The following is a 13,537-nucleotide window of genomic DNA, read 5'->3' on the forward strand; positions in this document are numbered from 1 at the left end:
GGAGGAAAAAAGGAAGGCCAAAGAGAAGGTTTATGGCGGTGGTGAGGGAAGACATGCAGGTAGTTGGTTTGAAAAAGGCAGATGTAGAGGACAGGGTGTAGGGAGACGGATGATCCGCTGTGGTGACCCCTATTTATTTTGACATTTTAACGGTAAATGAACATCAGAATTCAGCTGCATCTACCAAGACCTTTATAACCATATTAGCCAACAATGTAGCTTGTATTAGAGCAATAGGGAGGCAAAATGTTTATTAATACAGAAACACAACCTCAGGTCACACTCAGAGATATACACACTGTTTTGTGCTTCTTTTTCAAGGATTTGTATATTGGAGTTTAATGTGTTAAGGAATGTATAAGTAACATTTCAAAAGACATTTGAAATACCATTACAGCATATAATGACCCTCAGAAGTCACTATAGCAGACAGGTGTATTTGTATGAGACAGACTGAATATAGGAAAAATGGAAACTGCAGTTACATCCCTATAATAGCAGGAGAAAGGCACTGCTGATTTTTAGTAGATGCTGGGAATCTAGTTCTAAATATGCATCTCTTCATCCTTTCCAATATCAGTGAATATGCAGCATCAGTTTGCATGCACGTCCCTTGTGTAGTTTTTCATTAAAACGTTGGTGTCCTGGTGGGTTTTTCATTTCGAGTGAATCGCAGGTGTATTCTACATAACATCAGGCTCAGCTTTTACTTTTAATTAGAAATCATGACTATTAGCTCAGTGATGTTATTTGGTTGGTTATGTGATTTTAATATGTTTCACAGTATCTGCTTGAATGTATATTTTTAAACTGCATCAAAATTAAATATAATATTCTCATTATACACATGATAATAGAAATGATGGTGGTGCATTGGGTAATTTTGTCCCCTTGTAGCTCCATGCATAGAAACTCCTCACAGGCAGTATCCTGAGCTCAGGATTAAACCAGGGACATTCCAATCCTGAGTTAAGGATACAGACTGTGTGGAGTTTTTGTGTTTGTTCTCCCCATGTCCATGTGGGTTTACTCTGGGTATTTCAATTCACACTTAGCTCCCAATATCGTAGCTGTAGGTGAATTAGCTGCAATTAATTGCCCCTAGGTGTGTGCATGGTGTCCTGTGGTGAAACAGCAAGGTGTATTCTCACATCACACTCAGGGTTACAGAGTTTCTGACTCAATGGGACCCGGACCAAGATAAAGTGCTTACTAAAAATGAACAATGAAATTTTATGATAGCTTAATGAAAAACTAATCTTTCAGCTACACCAGTAAGATCCTTGCAATCCACCACTCAAAAAAAATGTTTGGTAAATTTTTTATTAACTTAAGAATAATGTACAAAATGTGGTTGTTGTGGTTGTTGTGTACCAGGCTCCTAAAAAAAATATCAAACCATTTTTCCCTACAGATATTTTGATGTACTAAATAATAATATCTATTGTCCAAATAGTCACCAGCCCCAAAAGTTACAAAAAAAAAACATGTTGGATGTACTCATCACACACTGCCGGCGAATCTCTCTACGACAAGCTCACCACAACAACATCCCACAACAGCAATGACATAAGAAACACACATTACGGTCCCCAGACTCCTGTGTGTATGTGTCTGTTTCTTCCCTTTTCAACAAGAGCAAGTCTAAGTTAACACCATTCATTATTTCCGCTTCAGACCTGTTCAGGCAGCTCGAAAATGACAACCTTGTCACAGCCATGGTACTGCCAAGCAAAACCACCAGACCCAACATCTTTCACCACCTAACTCACGGGGAGAGTGGTGCAAGCAGGAACATTCCAAACTTCTACAAACCTGCCTCCTGTAGCGAATATCTAGAGTTATACATATATAACTGTACATTCTTCACAGATTATTCTTTTTACAGCACAGGATGAATGACAAGATGTTCAGGGTACAATCTCAGCACCATGTGCAGTTAACAAGCACACACTTCAGAGTAGACAATATTATCAGCAAGCTCTTACATCCTGTTTCTTGCCCTCTCTATCTGGGGTCAGGTACTAGATAGTAAAAAAAGGATGCAAGTCTGATTTAGACTAGCGGCCTAAAATGAAGGAGCAGTATCAGATCAGATTTGACATTTTTCAAACCAGTCTGCTGGTATATTTAAACACTCATGTGTGTGATTGTAAATAACAAAACGAGTCTAAATGTATGCCGCAATTACACTTCTGATGGTTTGTAGAGGTTATTTAAAATTCAAAAAACTATTAAGGGTATATTAAAGAATGTGTTATTAAGTGGTGTATTATTGTAGGTGAAATAGGAGCAATAAGAACCTTGTCGAATTACTCTCTTGCATGTTAATATACTGTAGTCTCATATTGTGAACAATGTGTAAATTATGCACATATTGTGATTACATATTTACTCTGCAGTTATTATGCAGTAACACTCCCACTATTTATTTGCCCAACTCTATTATTTAAACATGAGTCAGACTCTCAGAGTCTGACTTCTCCTAGGTTTTGCATGACAAATAGATTTTGATATGAAAACTCTGAAAAGTGTAATAGAGCAGAAATGTTTTCAATCATTTAATCAACCTCCTGATCTTGAACAGGGTCTTAGAGGATCCAGAGACTATCCTGGGAACTCAAGGCTAGGGAGGACAAGCAGATCTTGGCAGAAACACGATGTCTCTCACAATTACAGTTTTTAAGCAAAGTGAGCACGGCTTCAGTTTTTCAAGCCAGTCTAATCTCCCAGGTCTACGCGTTGCTGAAAAGACACACCAACTTGTTTTTCGTCTTGTTAAAGTTCATTCAGTGTTTTGAAATTGAAACTTTGTTCATTTATAAACAAGTAAGCTCTGTGAAAAGCTTGGTGTTCTGCATCTAGCTGCCTTCATATAACTTGCTTTTATGCATGTATGCATTTCACGAAAAAATTACTTAAGTACAGTATGTGAGCTATGAATTCCTTCTGACAATCTGGGTTTAACTAGCTTTTCTTTACTCTCAATGTTTGACTTGAAATCAAGTGTTTGTCACTGTCAGGCGGTAACCACACAAGGTTGATGTGACATGAAGATAGGAGTTGCTTCCAAGGCCGACTGTGCTAATCACATCCTGGTTTCTTTTGTATTTGAAGCCAAACTACTTGCTTTGCAGTAGCTTTTAATTCTGTATTTGTCGGTTTTATTACCAGTAAAAAGCTGAGTTTTTGTGTTTAGTTCTGTTTACGCAATTGAATGAGTAAGTTTGTTGCTATGAAACATAACTTATAAGCCTGAGTGAGATGCACTTTTAAGAAATTTGTTCAAACTAATGGTGGGTTCCTGAGCACATCATATTAAGCATACTGAAAAGAAATCTGGCTTATGCAACTGGATTCTAATGTATATTTGACCAAGACTCTACTGTAGGGTTAATTCCACTACATGTGCAATGTTGTTAGCATGTGTAATCTTAAATGACAAAACAAACCTGAATGCATGTCACCATCATATTCCTAAGTTTCGCATTTACTTCTTTAAACAAATAACAACAACAAAAAAATTTAACAAATATTATTAGTAGAATGTACAGATGAGACTAGGGTGCCTTGAAGTTATGAAAGGGAAAATGTATCAAAAACACATAACATCATCTCCAATCAGCTTTGTGAACAGTGAGCAGTCTCCTATTCAAATCAGTCAAAATCACTTTATATGTAGAGTGCTTTTAACAATTGACATTATCTCAAAGCAGCTTTATGTAGAAAAAGAGGCTATACAATTTGAATCTATAAGTTTAGTGCCTATTAGCTTATCCCTAATGATTAAGCCAAGGCAAGAAAAAACTCCTCGAGATGCTCTCAAGTAAAAAAACCTTGAGAGTAACCAGACTCAAAACGGAACCTATCCTCACCTAGGTGGTACAGACTGTTATAAATGTATCATTGTTGAGGTGTACTGTTCAGTGATGGGTGTTTAAATGCAGAACTGTTCATGCAAACTGCAGTCCTAAGCCATTGTAGCAGACTGTTTATATTACTTACACTCCAAATCCATCCTCGTAGTTCTTGCTCAGTAACGTATGTGGAAGACTTGAAAAAGTCAGACAGAAACACAAGAGTGAAATATCAGCACCATGGACAGCGGCCAACACGCTCCTCAATCCACATGCTGTCCAAGTCCACTCACTGCTGCATTTCAATTAGAGTCAATAACAACCATCTTCTCACACTTGCTCTTAAATGCCTTCATACTAAATTAGGTAATGGCTCTGGCCTATGAGTTATGAGCAGTAGGTGGAATAAATGGTATGATTCCTAAATCAAGGCATTTGGGCACTTACACAGGTTGTGGTCAATTAACAGGAAAAATACAACTGAATGATGATGATGAACAAACTGCCCTATAAATCCAGCATCATTGAGAAAATCTATATATTATTACATGCTCAGTGTACGTCAGCAAGGAAGAACAAATGCACAGGCATATGCCGATATAATTTTAGATGTTACTTCCTCGTGCACCAGAAGAAAGCCTTTATATGCACAAGGGCTTTGTGTACTGTATGAGCCTGAAATCTTTTTTTTTTCTGCTGGTGTATTGTAAACAACAAGCCAACTCAGTGATAAAGTGAGTCTCTTCTGCAACAAAACACACGTCTCTGACAGCTGGAGCAACCGAAAACATGACTCTGTATTACACTGGGACATTTCATAGAAGAACACGGAAGTTATGTTAAAGATTTCGGTGGAAATGTATAAGAGGGGAAGGCCTGCGGGAAGGATGCTACTCTTCTTTCTCAAAACAAAAAGGCCTGCGTTTAGACATTTTATTATTTCCCTATTGCATCAAAGCAAAAAGGAAGAATTGGGGAAAAAAAGCGACAGTAAGATCGAGAGGAATAAAACGTTACCGAGCACGAAGAAGGGCAGCTCTGTGTTTTCCAGGTCGTCCACCACCGCCACATCGCCGGGGAAGTCGTTGCGCACGGAGAACAGCAGCTTGGGCTCAGAGGCCGACGGGCTGTGCATGATGCTCAAGTCATTCTCGCGGAGGAACGGCAGCGCCGACACGGTCACGCTCTTCGTCTTGCACTCGGCGTCCTGGGACGGATCGTCGTCGCCGGTCAGCGCGCGAGACGCCGCGACGAAGCCGAGGATGAGGAGGACGGCGAGAGCACGCGAGTGCGCAGCCATGTTTATTTTTTTTCCTTGCGGCTTTCTATCTATCACAGGCAGAGGAGAAGACGTAGGAGGAGGAGGACGAAAAGGAGGAGGAATAGGAAAGAAAGAAAAGAATACGCAGGATTCCGTTCCAAAGACAAACCGAGATGCACAGCAGCGCTTCGCTTGAGGGATGAATGTCGGTTTATAGCGCTGAGGCTCTGGAGCAGCATCAACCTCACACCCGGTTACTCAGCCTCTCCACGAGCGCTCGTCTGTCCGTGCAGTGTGCACGCGGAGGATGTGCCTGACCAAAATAGGCCTACTTAGCACTACTTGCATGTCTATTAATCGATGCACAAATCACAGGGTGCAGTGTTATAAAAAATGCATTTAATCCTTTATTTTTTTTTACCAACGGAATGGATGGATTGTCGCTTCTAAATTATTACTTGTCTAAGTGCGTGCGCGCGTGTGTGCGCGCGCGCATGGTGCGCACACTATGATATAAAGGATTGGCGTATCATGCACGTTGTATTCCCTCTTTCCTGATCAGCATGTAGCACTTATTTGAAGATAAATGAATAAGGGGATGAATATAAAAATTTTATGATGGCCGCCCAGTACTCTGTTAGCAATTTGTATTCCAGTGCTATGCCTTAGGCATCATGGTTCCATCTCTGAATATTAGATGAACAGCAATACTCCAACAGGCTTAGGGGCGAATTTTTAAACGTCATGTACATATATTTGTCACAAATATTTTAACCATGTAAAAGCAAGGTAGTGTGTGTGTGTGTGTGTGTGTGTGTGTGTGTGTGTGTGTGTGTGTGTCTGTGTGCACGTGTGTGGAGGGGCAACATGACAGATCTGAACTAAAAGTAACAGCTCTAGGTGTTTACCTCTCCACTTGTAGAAGTGGAAGAAGAAGAAAGTGGCTTTTCGAGGTAAACAGCAGGTGCAAGGCTCGGAGAGCAGGTGCAAGACAATGATCTCGTTGTGAAACCTTGATCTGCTTCCAACACTGCAGCAAGGCTTTAACAAACTGTGAAGCACTTTTTGGGATGAAAGGCCACGCTACTCATTCCAGATTTGACCTGCACTGTAATTGAACTGTGAGGGCAGTCAGAGGGGGAGAAAGAAGCATCTATCTCCCCACTTTTAAACTACACCTGCCTTCTTAACAGCACTTTGAAAGTTATTACTGGCCATAGGCTTTTTTTTCCCCTTAAAGCAATGTTGTGGGCATTTCAGATAGGTAAAACAATTACTTTTAGTTTCCTCTATTTTCATCTTACTATTGGGGAAAAAAGGAAATTGGTAATGCAATGGAGACAAACTATATTATGGTCATCATAATTATATTATAATCAAGAAAGAAAAAAAGAAAGAAAGAAAGAAAGAAAGAAAGAAAGAAAGAAAGAAAGAAAGAAGGAAAGAAAGAAAGAAAGAAAGAAAGAAAGAAAGAAAGAAAGACAAGCATTTGTCTTACCACATTTTAATAAATGTATAAACCTGTAACAGGGTGGTGAATGTAAAGTTGTATGACTGTTACTGCATTGCAGCCCCCCCCCCCCCGCTTCATCCAACCACATCACCTTCACGTGGTCATATTTATTTAAATTTTTCAAGAGTTCAGTCTGATTCATGGTTATTGGGTGCATTTCTTTTTACCTTATGTGTTATGTGACTGACATTTTTCATGCTTCGCCTGTCTGCTCTATGCCACATGAATAAATGTATTTGTTCAAAATAATATAAAAAAAACCTTGACGTTTTTTATTTCTTTAGCCAAGCAGGCATGCCAGTCTGAAGTCTTTGAGAAAATCTGGGTAAATGAATTCCCTGCTTCAACATTTCTGATTCAACTGATCAATTAATTACAGCATAATTACAGCATTACAGCATTAGTACAAACAGCAAAAACAATTGAACTGAAGGTAAAAACCATTCAAAGTTTTGCTTGCTTGAATTCTTAAAAGGATGCACTAGAAAACTAGATTTCTAGGTAAATTACAAAGTGAAGACATGAGGCATCATCAAGCGACCTTGCTAAAATGCAACCATGCTAAAAAACACCAACTGGGTGGTTGAACAAAATAGGACACATCCCATGAAATTAAAATTTGAAAATGCAGCCAAATTAGTTCTTTGGGGAACCTTGGGCAAATGGCACAGCTGCTATTCGAACATGAATGAGCATGAATAAACGCGATGGAATTCACCTCGACTGTGCTTCTGCCAGGTGCTTTGCTAAGCATGTTATTAAGGAAATAAAATGTCTATTAGACATCCCACTCATTTGGGCAAATTTTCAAAATATGCAGCCAGACTCCCTTTCTGAATTTAACTGCAGGAACCCTCATCTGTGTCTCTGTGGTTTCTATTGTCTGCACGTAAACAATACCAAAGTTTGAAACCAGCCCAAATTTTAATTCAGAAACATCAGATTTGAATAGCAAAATTATCTTGTATCTTTACCAGAATAGAGCCGCCTGGCAAACAGATACAAGCCTGACTGCTGGATCTTAATAAATGATCAGTTTTCTTCTGAAGGATTTTTTTAACATGCACTCCAAATTGTTTCATATCATATATTACATTTAAACCCAAGTGTGTATGTATATACAGTGCATTCATCATAAACACAATCAAATGAAGCTAAAAGTATCTACTGGATCAACTACACTTTTTATGCAGTATAAATAACTGTACCAGTGTTAGAATATCAACAGCATTCTGAAAAAAATGTTGACTAAATAACAAATTAAAGGGGGTGATTAAGCTTTTTTTTTATAAGTTTGTTCTCGACTGCCTTTGCCAGGATATGTTACATTTATTAAAAGTATCTGTAAGGATCTGACAGATCATGATTTGTGAAGAAATTCATTAAAAAAAATTTTGTAATGACATCACCCATAAATGGTACATACAGTATACACAGTGAGCTTTGAGTACTGGATTCTATTAATTCTAAGTAAGAATATGTGCTAATAATGATGATTCTTGTAAATGCAAATTATTGAAAAAAAGCTTAATTTGTATCAGTGAAACAATCATGATACACTCGAATTTATGTATCTTATGGATAATTTTCACTTCTGCAAAACTTTAGAAGATAGAGAACGCTACACTATTTTCAGCTCTTTTTCTCTCGTCTGTTTTGTTTTGTCGGTGTTGTGTTGAGAAGTAAAACTTTGCCCCTTTTCTGTTGCAATGTGAACAAAGTCCTGCGGGGTTATGAGCAGTTTCCCCTCACCAGTTTTCAAGGTTCTCTCTGTGCTTTGATCTGTTCATCCTCCCATCCATCCTGACAAGCTTCACAGTATCTGTGTCTGAATTACACTCACTATGATTTACCATAGGGGATAAAATGCCTGGAGTTTTTGCCAGTTCATTCTTAGTTTAATCAGACCATCGAATGTATTTATTTATTTATTTATTTTTACAATCTGAGAATCATTTGCCTTTTGGCAAACTCCAAGTGAGCAGTCATGTGCATTTAACTGCAGACTGGCTTCCATCTGGCCAATCAACCATAAAGGCCTGACTGGTGAGGTGTTGCAAAGATATTTTGTGGGAGCCGCTTTGCTATCTGCCACACAGTTCCATAAAGGTGATGGGTCGTGTTCTTCCTCAACTTTCTTGGCTAAATAGTTCCTTCTTCATGTGATTGGTTTGGCAGGGTGGCCAAGTCTAAAAAGTTTCTTAGTGGATCTGAACTTCCTGAGATGGAATTTCCAGTTCTCTTTGCCAGATATGTGCCCTGACACAATCCTGTCTAGCAGGTCCACAAATAATTCCTTTAACCTCATGTCTTATCCTTTAGGCTCAGACAAACATTGTGAAAAAATATGTATTTTTCTAAATTTTTTGCAATTGACTATATACAGCAACAATGTGAACTTGATAAGTGAATTTCATGTGAGAAACAAATGGATTTTTTTAATCTAAAATAATGTTGGAATGTTGGATCCAGTCGAAACACTGGTCCTGACTGCAGAATACATCCTGGATACAAAACTAGTCCATCATAAGGCACCATGCATTCACATTTACACAGTCATTGAAAAGGACGTTACATTTTTCATTGCCAATCCAACTACCAGCAGGGTTTGGGGGAAATCCAACATGGGCACCAGGAAAACCACTCCACAGAGAGCTCAGAGCTTTAAAGTGAAAACACAATCATCATGCTGCCTAAAAATATCTTTATTATACAGTATACTGTAATTAACTTTTGTGCTTTTGAAAGAAAAATATAAAATTATGTCTTAGCACAAAACATAACCTTTTAAACAGAATACTAGTATACAATAAATTGATAGATTAATAGTATTAAAACATTTGATCTACTTAATCAGCTTGTGTTTGTGAAATCATTTTAAGCACATTCATTTCCAATCAGCTTTCTGCAGTCACTGAATGATTCATACCACCTAGCCAAAAGACAAAATCTCATATTGTTTACATTGCACTTGCACTTCCAGATGCAAATAAAGACCTGAACTGTGCTTAGCCTGATCACGAAACAGCTTCTCTCGGGATTATCATTTTGCTTTATGGATCGTGTTTATGGAACAAATAAAAAATATGCAATTTTTATTACACTAGTGAGAGAGATGATAAATTGACTTCTAAGGTGGCAGTACTCGAGCTGAGCACACAATAAACACTCACCGATCGCTAACAATACAATATACTGTATATAATATACAGTATCCTTCAAAATATATTTGGACCCTTGGATTATTATGTTTCCATATAGATACATATTTTTTTAAACCAAGAGAATATCTCTGGGATTATATGAATATGTTGTCACACATTGGGAGAAAATAGCTCAGTGATTAAGGATATGAGTTACCGATCAAAAGATGGAGGGTTCAAGCCCTGGTATTGGTAAGCTGCTGCTCTTGGGCCCTTCAGCAAGGCCCTTAACTCAGCAAGGCCCTTACCAAGCTGTGCTATAACATGGCTAAACCTGTTCTCTGATCCCAGTATCCCAACAATTCATTTTTATTTGTAAAGCTCTTTTAACAATGAACATTGTCTCAAAGCAGCTTTACACAGATAATGTGGTGATTAAAAGTGAATATGTTCTTTATAAGTGTAAGTTTGTCCCTGATGAGCGAGCCGGTGGCGACCGTGGCAAGGAAAAACTCCCCGAGATGGCATAAGGAAGAAATCTTGAAAGAAACCAGACTCAAGAGGGAACCCATCCTCATCTGACAGTCCCCCCTTCTCATTTTAACACAGTGCTTTTAAATACTCTATTCTGATTAGCCACAAGGTATTGATTAATTGATTAATAACAGCTTTGACAATAGTACCAGATACATGGCATATTAACAGGACTAAGATCATGTCTTTTCTTATTATTTTAAGTAAAAACTTATAACGTATGACTTGATAATGAACTTTACTATGAACACATGATTTTTTTTTTTTCCGTGTCAGTATATTTTTCTAGACATTTTTAGGTCTGAGGTGGATTCTGGGTAACAATGCATCTATTACTTGTTTCATGGTTGTTCCTTTATTTCTAACTATATCAAACTATAATGTAATGTAATGAAATTGTTGCTTCTTTCATGCAAATATCCTAATGTTAGAAAAACATATCCTAAATATCTTTATTACTTGACTAATTGGTGTGCAAACAGGTGTTTATTCCAGCCATCTGTAGAGACATTAAAAAGTTTTTTGTTTTACATGAAAGGTGTTAAATCTCTATTAGGCAAAGAAAAACAGCCAGCAGGAATCAGCCTACCAGCCTCCCATTAGCAGTTAAAAAGTTCATTCATTCATTAAAATTAGTCATTGAGAATGTGTAGACCATTTAACAAAGAAACACAGAAAAAGCTTGAACAGGGCAAGAGAAATTTATAAGCCAACCAGATAAATAACTCAAAAACAATTTTTTTTTTAAAACACAAAACTCTTGTGTTTCTTTCACAAATTCTGACTTTTACTCGTCCTATATACAGTCAAGGGTTTTTAACTTCTTATTAAAACTGGTCTGAAAGAAAAGCCTCTATTGCAAAATCATTTAGAGATCCTTTGAGAGATTTAAGGGGTGTAAAAAATAATCCTGCCTCATTATATGTTGCTATTATGGACAAGAATGGCTTCGGCATGTGCACATTTATAATTGCAAAGGAGCTTGTAAAGGCCTGTCAGAAATAATAACATGAGCCCTTTTAACACTGATGCAAAGCTTGCGAGGGCAACAGCTAATAAATGTGTACTCCAAGATTCTGACACAACCTAATAAAAAACATTTTGCCATTTGTAATGTGATGAAAATGGGAAAACAGCTTCGATAAAATTTGGCACAAACCTAATCTGCACAATATGATGCATAGAAGAATGCACAATGATGTTTGTATTATTAATACAGCTTTCTCTGTATAGGTTTAATATATTCATATTACATTTATTTTGTATGAGATAATCTTGTTGTATAATGATTTTTTTTTTTTTTCAATTGTTGCACCGTTAGGATTAAGATTTAAAAATTTTTTTTAAAGAACCTGTCCTGCAAAAATAAGATTTCTCTATCAGTCACTGAAATTAAATCCTGCTCGACACATAAATTCGTATATGCGCCAGAGAGATAAAAGAAGAGTAGAGGACTAGGGACAGCTGCCAGCTCAGTCTGCAGAGATTGCACCTTCCATGGCAGCTTTAGAAAATAAATAGCCATGTGGTGCATTTGCCACCTGTACCTACCTCCCCAAGATGAATCACCTGGACCATCTCGCTAGCTGCTGTCCTAAAACACACTGGGTACCATGATCTCACTCGCAAACATCACCACACCTTGACCTTCTACTTTAGACCACAATGAGTCCCCGGAGCCTCGTGCAGCTGGTGAGGTGATGCATCTCTGGCAGGTAATAGTGAGAAAGGGAGCAGCAGAAGGAGACCCAGAGAGTGGCGTCGTCCGGACTTTGACCATCTGTGGCTTATTGGTTGTCATTAAGGTTTCTAATTTGGGGGCTGGCTTGGGAATTTGCCAAACGAGGGCCGGGAAAATGTCATTACCTGGCTTCTGCTGAGATGTCCTGCACATATTTACATATTTATACACCTTAATTGCCTTTGCTTCACAGCCATGACTTTGGGGCTGAAAACAGGAAGGAGAGGAGAACTCGGCATGCCGGTGTGTTTCAGTTTATTTTATCTGAAGCCAAACCAGCTTGACTACATTTCTACTGACGTAGGACAGACGAGAGAAATAAAAGGGACTCAAAAAGTAAGCAGGTGTTACAATTATTAGCCTCACTATCCACTTTCTTTAGAAAAATCTGTACACGTTATGCAGACAGAGTGCATTCGCCTCAACTCTTTGCAGTAACACTTGAAAATTAGCTCAGGTGTCTCCAATTTCTCTTGAGCAGAGATGTTTCTACACCTTGATTATTGTTCGCCTGTGAAAAAGTTTATTGATTAGACATGATCTGGAAAGGCACACACCTCTCTATAAAAGGTCTCACAGCTGACAATGCTGTCAGAGCAAACACCAAGCCAGGAGGTCAAATGAGCTGCCTGCAGAGCTCAGAGACAGTATTGTTGCAAGGCACAGATCTGGGGAGGGCTACAAAAAAAATTCTGCCACTGCACTAAAGAGTACAGTGGCCTCCATAATTCTCAAAAGTGTGGCACAACAAGGACTTATCCAAGACCTGGTCACCTGGCCAAACGAAACAATCAAGGGAGAAGTTTTATTTTGTTTAAAAAAATGTAGAGACATTTCTAGATTTGTGTTTTCACATTGTAATTATGGGATAACTGGGTGTAGATTAATGACAAAAATCTATTCGAACGATTGTAGTATCAGACTGCAACATAAAAGAAGTTCTAATAAAGTGAAGGGGGTCTGAATACTTTTCAAATGCACTGTACATCACACACAAGTTAATGGCATGTAATATTAACATAAATGCCTTTAGGGTGGCAGGAAAGCTTGGGGGACAGATGTGCTTTGTTGAGTATTTCAGAATAATGCTAATATCCAATGATTTTCACACACTAGTCTCTTGGGTTTACACCATGGGATGTGAAAAACAAAAAGCATCCTGTGAGCAGCTGTTCAGCATACAAAAAAGATGAGAGAGGTCAGTGGAGAATAACCAGACTGGCTGTAACTGACAAAAAGTCATTGGTAACTCTAAATACAATCATACAACATTTTTGAAGGCACACCACATTGAGCTCTAAGTTGAATGGACTACAACAGCAAAACACCCCAACAGGTTCTTCTGTCAGCCATAACAGGCATCTGAAACTACAGTGCAATCAGGCTCACTAAAACTACACCCGGTTTGTAAATATTAGATGAAAGTGTAATACTAGTCATATGAGTAAGCTTAGGTTTTACTTTTGCTAGTAAATATTTTCAGTTTAC

General features: G+C 38.2%; 1 protein-coding gene across 6 annotated transcripts in view; it reads right to left on the bottom strand.

Annotated features, from left to right (window-relative positions):
* astn1 (astrotactin 1) overlaps window positions 1-6,434 on the bottom strand; it is a 286,126-nt gene extending 279,692 nt beyond the window's left edge. For 4 of the 6 annotated variants that reach the window (XM_083541649.1, XM_083541648.1, XM_083541646.1 and 1 more), the window contains exon 1: window positions 4,875-6,434. In XM_083541649.1, the coding sequence (XP_083397775.1) occupies window positions 4,875-5,157 (283 nt within the window). In that variant the 5' untranslated portion in view covers window positions 5,158-6,434. The remainder of the gene's footprint in view (window positions 1-4,874) is intronic. The other 2 variants (XM_083541650.1, XM_083541647.1) reach the window with 1 other exon arrangement.
* Between the last annotated feature and the right edge of the window lie 7,103 nt (window positions 6,435-13,537).

This window comes from Silurus aristotelis (genome assembly GCF_946808225.1).
Source record: "Silurus aristotelis genome assembly, chromosome: 5".
In the NCBI taxonomy this organism is placed as follows: domain Eukaryota; kingdom Metazoa; phylum Chordata; class Actinopteri; order Siluriformes; family Siluridae; genus Silurus; species Silurus aristotelis.